We start from the raw sequence: 15,712 nt of genomic DNA, 5'->3' as shown, positions 1-15,712 counted from the left end.
ATGGCCTGCATGGCCCCTTCCAACTCTATGATTCTATGACTAGATGGCCTGTATGGCCCCTTCCAACTCTAGGATTCTATGACTAGATGGCCTGTATGGCCCCTTCCAACTCTATGATTCTATGACTAGATGGCCTGTATGGCCCCTTCCAACTCTAGGATTCTATGATTCTAACTTCGTTGGCTCCCAGTGACATGGCAACATCACACTAGGTTGTGGGCGAGGGTGGGATCAAAGCAGCAGCAGGAGCAGGAAGGGAGATAAGAGTTGCAGAAGTTCGTGACATTTATTTAGATTTTTATACCGCCCTTCCATGTGTCTCTGGGCGGTTGATATAAAACGTCAAAGGACACTTACATAGAACATATAGCAATATAATAGATAACAGTCATGACTTAACATGCCAACTGGAACAGTATTTCAACAGAACCATAACACTGGCAATCCCTGGGTAGGTTCGGTTTTTCAGTCTGAAGCTCCCTTTTGCAGACCCTGCGGAAGCGGAAATTCAATCAGGGCCCTGATCTGTTCCGGGAGCTCGTGCCACCAGGTGAGGGCCAGGACCAAGAAGGCTCTGGCCCTTGTTGAAGTCAAGCGGAGGCCAGGGACCTGCAGCCAGTTGGAGGTGGTGGAACATAAAGTTCAGTGACTTGGACTCCTGTTTCCCCGTGGAATGAGAAGAGGTGTAGCATGTTGACAGAGCGTGCAAATGAGTCGGTCCCTACCAGGTCCAGTTTCAGGATCTCAAGTAGAAAATGTCAAGAATCAGAGAATCCTAGAGTTGGAAGGGGCCATACAGGCCATCTAGTCCAACCCCCTGCTCAACACAGGATCAGCCCAAAGCATCCTAAAGCATCCAAGAAGGACTTGGCTCTGCCCAAGACCTAGGGAATCGCTAGCAGTTTTAGAGCTGGATGGATCTGCAGCTCAACTAGGTATAGGGCAGCTTCTTAAGAGGCAGAAACCTACAGTGCCTGCATCTGACGTAGATTCAGTCCCCAAATTCAGCCCCCGATTTCTCCAGTTACAGGATCTTGGAGAGAAGGCGCCAGGGTTATCTTGTCCGACCAGAGACTCTAGAGTTGGGTTAGTCAAACTGCGGCCCTCCAGATGTCCATGGACTACAATTCCCAGAAGCCCCTGCCAGCGAATGCTGGCAGGGGCTTCTGGGAATTGTAGTCCATGGACATCTGGAGGGCCGCAGTTTGACTACCCCTGCTCTAGAGGGCAGAGCAGAGAATACTGAGCTAGGTGGACCAAGGGTATGGACTTGGTGGACTTGGTATGGAGCCGCTTCATGTGTTCAGACCGCACTTAGGCATTGCTGGTTAACGCCCACATCCTGTGGACCCCATTCCTTGTAGGGGCCTAGCCGTGATTCCGTTTTGCCTCCCACCTTAAGTTCTCAGGACACATAACATACCAGCCAAGGAGAAACTATAGAAAAAGGCCAGTCCATTAAGATATCATGAGCTTTTCCAGCCATCTGTCATCTTCCTCCTCTTTTGCTATCTCTCACATTTGGATCCTGCACTTTGACAGAAGCCTTTGGGTTGGCTTCCAGCTCACGTCCTTGGTAGCTTCTCCCCATCCCAAAAGCAGGTGAGGCTGGACTGCCCTTAGGTCATTTGACTGCGTTGGCAGCCAGGTATAACTCCCAGCTTTGATAAGCAAGGTGCATTTTGGAAGAGTTGGGGTTTGGGTTCTTGCATTGGAGACTATCGTCGAGATGAACCTGGGCGTCCAAGCCAAGCTCCAAATAGGCCTCCGGGCTGAGAGACGACAATGGCCTAATTTATAACCAGTGCTAAAATGGTCCACGTTGGAGGGATGAAAAGATCAGCTGTTGATGCCCCGGACGATGTGGCATGGTCTGTAGACACTCGTATGTAATTCCTGGCCTGCCAACCGCGCCTGGAACAGAATGTGGCTTTGCAAGCCTGGGACGGCCTTGAATGAGGGCATTTAGTGCTGGAGACGGTGTGTATCTTGGCGGGGCTAAATAAGTTCTCTTGTAACATCCAGTCCCAGCTTTGCAGGAGATGAACTGGGAAAAAATGATGACTGTGTGGAGAAATGCAGACACCACCGTCTTCACACCTGCGGGAGCTTCAGGCCTGGAGCCCAGCATGAATATTTTCACAGGGCTCCGTCTGTGTTGAGTGAAAGCGCCCACTCTTTTTCCCTTTTCATATTTTCAGGATTGCTTTTCTTCTCGTAGAATCATAGAGCTGGAAGGGACCTCCTGGGTCATCTAGTCCGACCCCCTGCACTATGCAGGACACTCACAACCCGATCGCTCATCCACTGTCACCTGCCACCCCCTTGAGCCTTCACTGAATCAGCCTCTCCGTCAGATGGTTCTCCAGCCTCTGTTTAAAAATCTCCAAAGATGGAGAACCCACCACCTCCCGAGGAAGCCTGTTCCACTGAGGAACCGCTCTGACTGTCAGGAACTTTTTCCGGATGTTTAGACGGAATTTCTTTTGAATTAATTTTATCCCATTGGTTCTGGTCCATCCCTCCGGGGCAAGAGAGAACAACTCTGCTCCATCCTCCATATGGCACCCTTTCAAATACTTGACGATGGCTATCAGATCCCCTCTCAGTCGTCTCCTCTCCAGGCTAAACAGACCAAGCTCCCCCAACTTTTCTGTTCATCTGTGGGAAATGAAGCATCTGTTCAGATTTTCCTGAGGTCACTATTTCACCTCACTTAGTAAATTTGATCAGTGGCTCAGGCCCTAGAATGACACAACATTGCATATGTATTAGAGAAATAATGGACCACTTATCCATCTAATGTAGCCATCTGTTTTACACAGTGGCTGACCACCTGCCCAGGAGGGCCAACAAAGAAGGCACAGAAGCTGAGGCCTTCCTCTGATGGTGCCTCATAGAATCATAGAGTTGGAAGGGTCCATAGAGGCCATCTAGTCCAACCTCCTGCTCTACGCAGGATCAGCCCTAAGCATCCTAAAGCATCCAAGAAAAGTGTGTCTCCAACCTTTGCTTGAAGACTGCCAGTGAGGGGGAGCTCACCACCTCCTTAGGCAGCCTATTCCACTGCTGAACTACTCTGACTGTGAATTTTTTTTCCTGATCTCTAGCCTATATCGTTGTACTCATAGTTTAAACCCATTACTGCGTGTCCTCTCCTCTGCAGCCAGCAGAAACAGCATCCTGCCCTCCTCCAAGTGACAACCTTTCAAATACTTAAAGAGGGCTATCATGTCCCCTCTCAACCTCCTTTTCTCCAGGCTGAACATTCCCAAGTCCCTCAACCTATCTTCATAGGGCTTGGTCCCTTGGCCCCAGATCATCTTCGTCGCTCTCCTCTGTACCCTTTCAATTTTATCGACGTCCTTCTTGAAATGAGGCCTCCAGAACTGCACACAGTACTCCAGGTGTGGTCTGACCAGTGCCGTATACAATGGGACTATGACATCTTGTGATTTTGATGTGATGCCTCTGTTGATACAGCCCAAAATGGCATTTGCCTTTTTTACCGCTGCATCACACTGCCTGCTCATGTTTAGTTTACAATCCACAAGTACCCCAAGGTCTCGTTCACACACAGTGCTACCTAGAAGCGTATCCCCCATCCAGTAGGCATGCTTTTCATTTTTCTGACCCAGATGCAGAACTTTACATTTATCTTTATTAAATTGCATCTTGTTCTCATTAATATTGAGAGCCTCCTAATATTGAGATTAAAATGTTTTCTGCTTCTGAAAATGGAGACTCCTTTTATTCACTATATATATGACAGCACAGCCTCCCTCCCTTTCCTGGAGTTTCCTTTCTGGAAAGCATGTCCAACCAGCTTCCAAATTGATAAAAGATTGATTTAAAGGGAATGTTTACAAACATAGCTTTGGTTTAAAGGGAATGTTTACAGACTGCACAGATTTCAGCAAAAGGATCCAAAAGAAATTGGGTAAAACACAGCCCCTCTGCTAAAACATACCTCACTAGGATGTTAGAAATAAGGCAGGATATTTTAAGAGATTGCAAAGTTCCATTTCATATCCTTTACCGCCAGGCTCGATATAGCTTTCTCAGGCAGCCAGATGGTTAAGACAGGTACCTGAGCTCCCAAGCACCTGCTTCCTCTGTGGATTCACACACCAAAAGACCTCCACTTCCAGGTCAGCAGAGGACATTCTCTAGACCGTTTCTGCACTTGAGGCTTTGCACCCGGCTGCAGGCTGGAGTCTGAGCCGGGGCAGGTTGCCTTGCCTCTTCCTACTCCCACACAGGGGAGCATTTGGCCAGGTGCACCTCATCTGCCCCAGATTTGTGCCCCCGAATGGGAGCCAGGGCAGCAAAGTTCCCAGTGCAGAAACGGTCACACTGTCCCTAACCCCTTGGATCACCCACAGGTCCTTCCGGGTAGTAGAAAGCTCCCTTCTAAGGAAGCTGCTTTGTGTCTCAGGTCATTCTGGGAACAAGACGCTCATACCTTCCCCCTACCTCCAGGTGCCTGGTTCCTGGCCAGGGCCTCTTCTGCATGATGGAAAAGCTGATGAAAACTCACAAAATACATCGTTGTTTTTCTGATCTCTGCACAGAAGAGCGAATTTCCTCCACAAAACTGATTTTGCTCCGCATGGTGAACTGCCTCTTCGGTGCTTTAAGCGTCTTTTAAGCGTCATTTCTGAAAAATGCTTTTCACCCATTCATTTCTCTCCTGCCTGCCTGAGATGGCCTATTAGTCATGCAGAGAAGCTCCTTAGTTATGCAGAGTAGTGACTGCATTAGAGAACAAAGCGGAGTTGGCAAAACTGCAGGGGGCAGGGCTATGAATTGTTTCATGCAGAGAGAATTGCAACGTAGTTTTACAACAGGCTACATTCAATGCAGAACAACGATTGTAATATAATACGGCGGTCTAAACTGGTTGTTTTTTAAACTCGAGGTCATTTTGCATGCAAATCCGAAGAGGATCCAGTAGGCTAACTCCCCCTCCCCCTATCCAAAGCACAGGATAAAATGCTTCCAAGTGGATGTTTTAAAATCTGCCCAGCGGGGAAGGAGGCATTTCATCACACACACTGCCTAGTAACCATTAATAGAACTCTCCTCACACGAATCTGCCAAATTCCCATTAACAGACACCTATGCCTATAAAGAGACTGCAGCCGATGTCCGTCAAAGAGTTTAGAAGCATTCTGCTCCTACTAATCTGCTCTTTTCGGATCTGCCAGTAATTCCCGAATATAGCCGGGATTTTCTCAGGATTAAAAAAAAAAAATTCCTGGATACATTCAGAAAGCAGAAAGATATACAAATAATACCGATAAGGGTATATTCAGGTATATTTTCAGCTTGGGTAGATCTGAATGCACACCCCTGCACAATCTGATGGTAGAACAAGAGTATATTATGTCTTATTTAAAAATGGCCAGGAAAATAAGTTTGACCGGACTTTACGGCCGTTTTAAAGCACAAGCTTTTCAAAAGCAAAAAAGTATGCTCTGAATAATCCAGAATTGGCATGCAGAACTTGGAAGGGGGACATGGGGAGTTAGGTTTTGCCAATTCTGTGATGGAAAAAAATTACTGTCCAAATATCTCTAGGTTAATTCCCTCTCAAATGAGCCACTGTGCAGGCGGAAAGTCAGCTCAGAAAAACGCCATATGTAGCTTTCCCTGATTTTTTAAAACCAGAGATCTGAGACTTTTGCTGCTTCATAAACTGACAAGATGGAAGAGGAAGGGGAAAGGGAAGGGGAAGGGAAGGGGAAGGGGAAGGGGAAGGGGAAAGGGAAATGGAAGGGGGAAGGGAAGAGGAAGGGGAAGGGGGAAGGGAAGGGGAAAGGAAGGGGAGGGGGAAGGGAAGGGGAAAGGGAAGGGGAAGGGAAGAGGAAGGGGAAAGGGAAGGGGGAAGGGAAGAGGAAGGGGAAGGGGAAGGGGAAGGGGAAGGGAAGAGGAAGGGGAAAGGGAAGGGGAAAGGGAAGGGGAAAGGGAAGGGGAAGAGGAAAGGGAAGGGAAAGGGAAGGGGAAAGGGAAGGGGAAGGGGAAAGGGAAGGGGAAGGGGGAAGGGAAGGGGAAGGGGTTAGGGCGGCCTACAGCCGAGCATTTCTCAGCCTGCGTTGTGAACCAATGTTGGGAGGAACATGGAGAGAGAGAGAAGGCTGGAGGAAATTTAGGAACCACATTAAAGGATTCTCGAGCGTAACCCCTATTATAACTAGACCTAAGGGGAGGCTTGTAAAAAAAAATAATTAAATGCCTAAGAAACCCTGATGAAGAGGAGGAAGAATCTTGAACTGAATGCATGCTGAGCACGAAGCTGTGCAGAACACACAAAAATCCCACAAACATCGGAAAGCAGAGTCAGGTGCAAAACTGAAAACTAATCAGACAGGAAATCGCAGGGAAACCAATTCGGAAAAGACTGCGGTCCCTTTGACTTGTTTCTTTTTAACCTGGGTAGCCAGTAACTTCCCTGGTTTCCAACCTAACTCAACATGTTTTTGTTTAACATACATTTAATTTCCTTTGGGAATTTTTTCCAAATTGAATTCAGCAATTTATTTTGTTTGTTTTTTCCTTTTTTTAGTTCCTTCAGAGCTAATCCAGATTTAATGCTTTTACGGCTATTTGCTAGTAGTTTGATTTTTTTCCGAGGCTGAGTGGTATGTATAAATAGATAGATAGATAGATAGATAGATAGATAGATAGATAGATAGATAGATAGATAGATAGATAGATAGATAGATAGATAGATAGATAGATAGATAGATAGATAGATAGATAGATAGATAGATAGATAGATAGATAGATAGATAGATAGATAGATAGATAGATAGATAGATAGATAGATAGATAGATAGATAGATAGATAGATAGATAGATAGATAGATAGATAGATAGATAGATAGATAGATAGATAGATAGATAGATAGATAGATAGATAGATAGATAGATAAATAAATAAATAAATAAATAAATAAATAAATAAATAAATGCCCGCCTGAATCTGAAACAACACAAGAGCCATTGTCTGGGTTTAACCATTCCCAGTAGCTGGATTTGTCCTGAAGCTTTAATGTAAAGTGATGGTTGTTGATGTGTGATTCTTGTTTTGTTCCCCCCCCCCTTATTTTTATATCTCTGGAAAAAGCTATTACATCCCCACTCTGCAATGCAGAAAGAACTGCAGTGATTTAGACCTGAATACAGAACGGCAACTGGATACAGACCAAGCGTTACCCAGCACGATTTGAGAGCCAGTTTGGTGTAGTGGTTAGGAGTGCGGACTTCTAATCTGGCGAGCCGGGTTTGATTCCCCGCTCCCCCACATGCAGCCAGCTGGGTGACCTTGGGCTAGTCACAGCCCTGATAAAACTGTTCTGACCGAGCAGGAATATCAGAGCTCTTTCAGCCTCACCCACCCCACAGGGTGTCTGTTGTGGGGAGAGGAAAGGGAAGGCGAATGTAAGCCACTTTGAGACTCCTTTGGGTAGAGAAAAGCGGCATATAACTCTTATTATTATTATTATTATTATTATTATTCGATTGCTCAGGCTAGAGTTCTTGTTTTGAAACGCAAACCAGTTCTTTTCTTTCTTTGGCATGTTTTTGAACATCAGTAATAATGTCTTTGAAACTGATTTCATTAAACTGATCCCCCCCCCCCCAAGGCTCAAGAACATTTTCATGATATGCCGTTACTATGCTTTTTAAGCGTAAATGGAAATAGAGAGATTAAAACTGGAAGCTGCTCGGTTAACTGTTCTCACAGGGAACGGGCGGTGGGACCAGCTTGGCAGGAGATCTCAAAATGCTTGGATTGCAGGGATGAGCCCCCTGGTCTAGTATCAGTAGGGGCCACACAGAGATTAGGGACGGTCACAAAAAAAGGTCACGAGCCCAAATCCGTGATGAATTTGCCCTGGCTCAAGGGTCATGAACCAAGGTTTCTGGGAGGAACCTTCCCCGGACATTTCCCCAGACTTTTCTGTGGTTCAGTTTGGGGAACACACCTCTAGCCCACTATTTCACCATCCCTTTTGCTCCCCCCTCCCCTTCCAAGAGCGGAAAGCAAAATGGAGAGCGGGAATGTTTTCATTCAGCCACTTCCGCCGAGCAGCCCAGCTGTCAGGCAGAAACAGCTGCTAGCCACTTCAATCAGTTTCGCTCCCCTGTGTGTCTCGGCCTGTCGTTTGGACTGTAAACATTCCCCCTTGAGTTTCGTTTCTCCCAGGCGCCGATTGGACCCGCAATTCTTTTATTCCTGCGGCGTTTCCCACTTCCGTTCGCCCAGCGTCCCCCCGTGAAACGTACCCGTTTGCCTCGAGATCGTGTGCGTGAGCAGCGGAAACGAACGTACGATCCAGGCGGCAAAAGGCGGCTAACCAGCCTCGCCGACGACAATGTGAATGAATGTAGAAAGAAACTGAATTGGGAACGTTTGCAAGGTTCCCTGTCGAAATGGCTGGCATCCAGTCCCCGCTCAAGGAATTAGACAGAGCTTGGTTGCTGCTTTGTGATGTTTTTCATTTGTCGCTCTTACAAGCCCTTGGCTGCCTTGGCTGTGTTCCATGCATTACTTGGGTAGATCAGGGTTCCCCAGCATGGTGCCCACTGGGACTTCCTCAGCACTCATTAAGCTTTTCGGAAAGGGGGCAGAGACGCTATGGGGCAAAGCTGGAGGCCCTCACTCAATTGACAGTAGTCGCTCCAGCCAGTGTTAGATCAGAAATACTGGAAAGCATCTCAGTTGTTGGTTCCGTTTGCCCTGTAGGTTGTCTGTCTTTCAATCCACCGATCCTTCTTCCTCTGGGCCCCTCTTGGGCCTTTCCTTCTATTTCTTTTCGTTCCCCTTAAAGAAGGAACAAGGGGACTGCTGGATGAGGTCATATTTGGAAGGCCTGTGCAGAGCGGAGAGGAAAGAACAAGGCTGGTACTGGTCACGTATTTGTCAAGAAAGCCTGCCTGTCTGGGGCCCAGACTTCTTAATGGTCAGAATAAGCATGACACAGAGCCTCTTGTGGCGCAGAGTGGTAAGGCAGCGATATGCTGTCTGAATCTGTCTGCCCATGAGGCTGGGAGTTCGATCCCAGCAGCCGGCTCAAGGTTGACTCAGCCTTCCATCCTTCCGAGGTCGGTCAAATGAGGACCCAGCTTGCTGGGGGGTAAACGGTGATGACTGGGGAAGGCACTGGCAAACCACCCCGTATGGAGTCTGCCATGAAAACGCTAGAGGGCGTCACCCCAAGGGTCAGACATGACTCGGTGCTTGCACAGGGGATACCTTTACCTTTTACCTTTTAAGCATGACACAGCTGCGGCCAAGATTACGGGCCTCTTTTGCTTATTTCCGGCCGTCTGCCCTTCCTTGGATGCATGGAAGGACTGCAGTTCACCGGTGGCCTGGGAGGAAACAAAGGAGGGAGGGAGAAGGAGCCAGCCAGTCCCACCCCTTACATGAATAATGCAGCTCTGTTGGACAGGGGTGCAGCCGGGGGCACACTAGGCTGGGGTCTGCTTTCCCTGAGCTATGGCAAGGGAACTTGCGTTGGCCAGGAGCCACCTTCCAGGACTGCTCATGGCCTTGGGAACCTTGGACCGCGTGGGTATGTGGGTCAGGCTATCATCCCGCGGGATAATTTTCTAGTGGCTGATGGCTTCTCCGCCCCTGGGCCAGTCAGTCTTAAGAAAGGGGGTTGCCTTGCTGCGACGTTCCAGTTCTTTTTTTCCCCCAGCCTTCCAACCCTGCAGCCTAATCTGGACCCCTGTTTCCTTTTGTTTCTCTCCTGCAGACGAAACCTTGAAGCTGCACAGCGGGCCCCCAAATAACGCCTACATGGAGCAGAGCTTCCAAAGCCTGAACCCGGTTTTGAACATTCCCCTCAGCGCTGCTCACCTGGAGCAGGCGAAGAAGAACGCTGCCCTCACGGGCACCAAGCTGGAGAACTGGGTGGATAGCTTGGTGGGCAGCGTGTGGTCGGCGGTGGACGTCTGCAGCACAGGGCCCACTTCCTGCCCAGTCATGCAGGCCTGTGGCCAGACTTCGTGGAGTTCTCTGAGCCCAGACCCAAAGTCTGAGCTGGGCCCCATAAAACCCGATGGACGGTTGAGGTAGCACCTGGTCAAGCCTTGTGTGTTGTCTTAAAAGGGAATTTAGCTTTGTGTCCTTGTGACTTGGGGTACATTTGCACTTCGGGGGGGGGGAATTAGCTGGCTATCAGGCAGCCATGCTGTCTCCGAGGGAACTCAGATTTCGTGCTGGGAATTCCAAAAATGCCCGTTGTTTCGTCACAGGTTTCTAAGGGTCGAGATGGAGCAGGGGAGGCGAGCCCGGTTCGATAACACATATCTTCGGCGCATAAATGCCAGCTTTGATTTCCAAACTCGATCCTGAGCCAGTTTTGTCAAAGGAAAGGTGTTTCGCGACAAATGGCAAAATGTGTGCTGAAAGCAACTTCTTCTGCATCCCGTTCTCTTTTTAGTGGGGCTTCAGCGGAGACCTGGTCCTAAGATATGTCTCCTGCCATTGCCTCTACTTTAACCTTAAGATGACCTTGAGAATATGGAAGGCTGGAATGACGTAATGCTTGGCCTTAAACGCCACATTAACCAGAGGGCAATGCTCTTCTGCACCAAATCTTTCCTGCAGGTTTCAGTGGCAGTATTACTTGAAGGGACATGGTAAATCATTGAGGTCCAAGACAGAAGTATTAACATTCAAATAGCATCATAAAACTAGTGTTCATTTCCAGTTGAGGCTTTCCTGCATAGGCCATGCAATTTTTTTCCCCTTTCTCCTCAGTTCAGCTCTCGACGTAGCTGAAAACTGCAAAGAATTTTTTTTTGCAGGTTTCATTGTAAAATGGCTAGTTAATTTAGCCCAATAATCTCTCCTCTCTTCTCCGTTTGGCTCCCATCTGTAACTCCCGTGACTATTCTTTAGAAGCCAGCGTGCTAGAAGGGCAAATAGATCCAAGTGACACGCAAAAGCTGAATTCCCTTTTAAAAGATGCCTGCGCTACATTTGAATGTACAAGATCCTGATCGCTTGCTGTTCTTCTCACTTTTGAGTATTCGGTTTAAAGCTACCACCGATTGCTATGGGCTCCCGAAATTGCATGTCAGCTGTGCTGGCCTGGAGACCGAGCATTCAGTGGTCAGCTGGCGCAAAGGAGACGGCTTAGGAGGAAGATTTTAGGTATTTATTTGTCTTTTAGTCAATGACTAATTAGTAGGAGCTGCTTGTGCAGCTGGAGATTACCTTCTCTTACTAACTAAAGCTGCCTTGATTAAGAAAAGGCCTTTTAAGATACGTCCTTTCTGCCCGTTCTCTTTTCTTTCTGCCTTTTTGATTGTGCAACTTGTACGAGAGTCATAAGTTCGAAACTGCCCTTTGGATTCCAGTTGCCCAAAACACAAAAAGGAGGGAGGGAGAACCCCTTCCGCGAGAAACCGTCCCACAAGCTGTAGCAGCCCCTGTGTTCCTTGGAGCTTGTTGTCCTCATAAGTTGCTTGGGGCTGGAACAAATGGCCTTTCATCTAGCTTTCCATCACCTGAGCCGGGTTTGGGACCGACGGGCATATGGTGACAGGAGTCTCTTGAATGTGCCTCCCCCCCCCCACTGTGATTTTCAAGGTCAATTATAACCATGCAGGTCCCCAAATTGGGGGGGGGACTACCTGGCAGGGGAAGGGGGGGATAGCACTTTACCCACATGCTGTTTTCCTAATTTGAATTTCCCCTCCAGAGTTTTGTACCAGGATGGGGGGAGACAGGGTACAGGGTATGACCTTTTCCCCCCATGGGGGAAATAATAGATCAAGGGAATGGCATGGGGGGGTTAAGAAGGAGAAGAAACCTTCCCCTGCACGGCAGCCCCATCTGCACAGCTCAGAAAATAATGGCGGATCCATTTACGTATCCCTCACACCTAAGCTGTCCCTGAAGGCTGATTCCTATATATGTGCATGTTTTCTTGGCTTGACAAGTTGTGCCTGAATGTGCTTCCTCGTGCAGATGTCGTGTGTGGGCTGCAGTGAGGTGATGTGAAAGTTCTGTCTGTTGACCTGTGATGGTCGTTTTGCACATGTGGCACTAAAGTTGCGAACATGCCTGTGTCCCTCCACCTGGCCCAGGCCTTGTCATCCCTCTGCCAGTTATCTCTAGGAGGAGAGTCACGCGGTAGCTGCTGATGGTTCCTATTTGGCACTGTAAACACGAGAGAGACATCCTTGGTGTGTAGACCACTACCCCCAAACTGGAATGAACGCCACACAGGCGGCCTGCTGTGAACATGGCGGGGGATGGTAATGAGCACCAAAACATCTACTGTATCATGGACTAAATTCCCAATTTGTGTGGACTTTGGAGAATGGACGCGCTCTGTGAATTTTGTGGCCGCCCAAACCAACCAGAGCAAGTATTCCTAAAAGCTTCAAGCACAGGAGACTGGTGAAGAGTCTTGTACTCTGAACTGGTTGACTCCCCCAGACTCCATTTTCATGTGAGTCCCATTTAGGGTTGCACGGTTGGGTGCGGTTCGGCCGCTTTGGCAATTGCCGAACCGGCCGAACCGCACCGAACCGAGCAACCCTAGTCCCATTCATTGTAGCCCAACAGTTGCCCCAAAGATGCAGCTCATCCACATACAGAGTGGTGCAGTGGATAAGAGCAGCAGACTCCAGTCTGGAGAACCCAGTTGGATTCCCCGCTCTTCCTCCCCATGCAGCCAGCTGGATGACTTTGGGCCAGTCACAGTTCTCTCAGAACTCTTTCAGCCCCACCTGCTTCACAAGGTGCCTGTAGTGGGGAGAGAAAGAGAAGGCGATTGTAAGCCACTCTGAGACTCCTTAAGGTATATAAAAGCAGGATATGGAAACCAACTCTTCTTCAGCTTAGGTAAACTAGATAAGCAGGCTTATTGAACAGATCGGAACAGAATAGAATATGGGCCCACATATATTTTATCTGGATCCCTGGCTTTCGAAGAGGGTTGATTTCTCATTTGGTCATGCATTGTTGCATCTGTGTTACTAAGCTTGATTTAGTGGTTAAGAGAGGTGGGTTCTAATCTGACTAACCAGGTTTGATTCCCTGTTCCCCCACCAGCTGGGTGACCTTGGGCTTATCACAGCTTTGGTAGTTCTGACCAAGCAGTAATGTCAGAGCTCTTTCAGCCTCCCCTCCCTCCCAGGGTGTCTGTTGTGGGGAGAGGAAAGGGAAGGCCAATGGAAGCTGCTTTGAGACTCCTTCGGGTAGAGAAAAGCGGCATAGAAGAGCCAATTCTTCTAAGGCTGGAGAGGTCAAATTGAGAGAGCCTTAGCCAAATGAGACATTTTCTCCTCTACCAAACCCAACTCTTGCCATGTCCCGTGCAGCAGAAGATCCCCTAGGGCAGGGATAGTCCAACTGCAGTCCATGGACTTCAATTCCCATGGCAGGGGCCTAAGGGCTCCAGAGTTTTGTGCTTTCATCAGTGTTCAAAAAGAAGGATCTGCGTGGCATGCAGGTGTTCCCTTCCCCTTCTCTGACTGTAGGGAAGGACTGTCATGCACACAGGTAAGCTCCTCAGCAGGCTGTCTGGGTGATGTTGCCTCCAGCTTGGAGAAGTGGTTGACATATCCATGTACTCAGCTGGGCATGGCAGCACCGGCCAGCTGTGGGATGCCTCCAGCCCTTGTCATAACTCAGTGGCGTCTTGTGGCTAGGCTTGTTGGACCAGAGCCCCCCCACACACCTTCAAGGGCTCTTCCTTTCGTGTCAGTGAAGGAGGTGCATCTTACTGTGCCTTGCGCATTGAAGCCAGTCCAGTGCGTACTTGGGTAGGGTTTCTTGCACGGCGTGATTCCACTCAGGGACCTGGATTAGGACGAATGTGTTGGCTCTTAACTACCTTTCAGTGGCGGGTTTCCCCCAGCATCCGTCGAAAGGAAGTCGGCACTGCTGCTCACGCACAGGTATGCCCCATTTAATCCTCATTGGCCACTGATCTTGTCAACAGTCCCCATCGGCCAAGTGGCAGGAGGTGCAGTGAAAGTCCAGCTGGTGGAATTGGATGCTCAGAGAGAGAGAGAGAGAGAGAGAGGAGAGAGAGAGAGAGAGAGAGAGAGAGAGAATGTGTGTGAACTTGTACAAGAGCCTTTTGTTCATAATCTACCAGGGAACACTGAGTCCTAAAATATACTCGCATGGCGTTAAATTAAGCCAACGGTGGGCGCTTTTCATGGCGCAAAAGAGTCTTAATTCTCCTCCCACTCGGTCTGTGGCTTCAAGGGGGGGTGATATTCCGGAGGCTCTGCACTTGCTTGGGATGCAGTCCAATCCTTTACAGCAGGGGTAGTCAACCTGTGGTCCTCCAGATGTCCATGGACTGTGGTCCTCCAGATGTCCATGGACTGTGGTCCTCCAGATTCCCTCCAGATGTCCATGGACTGTGGTCCTCCAGATGTCCTCCAGATGTCCATGGACTGTGGTCCTCCAGATGTCCTCCAGATGTCCATGGACTGTGGTCCTCCAGATGTCCTCCAGATGTCCATGGACTGTGGTCGTCCAGATGCCCTCCAGATGTCCATGGGCTACAATTCCCATGAGCCCCAAGGGCTCATGGGAATTGTAGTTCATAAATATCTGGAGGGCCGCAGTTTGACTACCCCTGCTTTACAGCTTAGTGTCAGGGGTAGCAATCTGCATTGCTGGTTTCCCTGACACCTTTGACCGCTGGACAGCCTGCATTGCCCTCCGTCCTTGTCGTCGCCCTGTGCCGATTGGAGCCTCCGCCATTTTGTCTTTTTGCTGTCGCTGTCCTGTTCCCGCTTCGGCCTCGGTCCCCTTCTTTTCTGCTGACGGGTGCTACCAAAGGTGCTACCTCACTAACCCTCGCAAACGCATTTCCCTGCCAAGAGGAAAACGAGAACCGATCTCCTCCGAGCTGAATGTACAATCTATGCAAAACCTCTCTATTTTGGTAATTAAAAGAAAAGAAAGGAGAAAAATAATTAAAAAAAAGAACCTATGAAGTATTAGAACTTGTAACCTTGCCGGATAAATAGCAAGATTCTGTACAGGTACCTCTGATAGCAGAGTAATTTCTTCCTGGCACAGTTCATTGTGCTATTCTTTGTATATTATCAATGACTTGTCTTTTGATTCCTTTATGATAATAAAATAAATCACTATGAACGGGGTGGGGGGAGGGAATCTAACGTGTTTTATTCTGTATTAATTGCCAGGCTACTGGGGAAAAGAAGAAGGTTGTATCTTAAGCTGTCGGTTGAGATTTCCCTATGGGTAAATCTGTTTATTTGGATTTTTTTTCCAGCTCACCTTTCATGCCATGGCGTCCTCTGGGTTGCCCTTTAGAAAAGCCTTAAGTTTCTTCATTTTCCTCTTCTTCTTCTTCTTTTTTTCTTTAAATGTGGCCTTAAAACTGTATTTGGAAGTTTTCGCTGTTGTGCGTTCTTTCTCTGTTGACTCTTGTCAATGTATTAAAGGCACCTTGAGATTTCTGTCTCTCTTTTTTGGATGTTTGCTGCTCCGCTGCTTTCGTCTTATCCTTCACAAATACGCTGAAACGACTTAAAAAAAAATGCAGGCTCAAAAGGGGAAAGACTGAGTGCTCTTGTAAACCTTTAAAAAAAAACAAGAATATTTAATTTTGAAATGTATTGACAATTTTCCTGCCGTATCAGAAGTAACAACTCCCCTCCCCGCTATCTTGAATATGGAGCAGAC

The 15,712-nt window shown here is 48.2% G+C and overlaps 1 protein-coding gene across 1 annotated transcript in view; it reads left to right on the top strand.

The window, feature by feature from the left end:
• Nucleotides 1–15,482, top strand: part of XYLT1 (xylosyltransferase 1) — a gene marked incomplete at its 5' end in the record, with an annotated part of 88,939 nt that extends 73,457 nt beyond the window's left edge. The window contains one exon of the mRNA XM_077317091.1: nt 9,774–15,482. Coding sequence (XP_077173206.1) covers nt 9,774–10,096 — 323 coding nt within the window. The remainder of the gene's footprint in view (nt 1–9,773) is intronic.
• Between the last annotated feature and the right edge of the window lie 230 nt (nt 15,483–15,712).

The sequence above is a fragment of the Paroedura picta genome, chromosome 17, assembly GCF_049243985.1.
Source record: "Paroedura picta isolate Pp20150507F chromosome 17, Ppicta_v3.0, whole genome shotgun sequence".
Lineage (NCBI taxonomy): Eukaryota > Metazoa > Chordata > Lepidosauria > Squamata > Gekkonidae > Paroedura > Paroedura picta.
The sequence above is the reverse complement of the archived record's forward strand: the minus strand, read 5'-3'. Positions and strand labels throughout refer to the sequence as shown.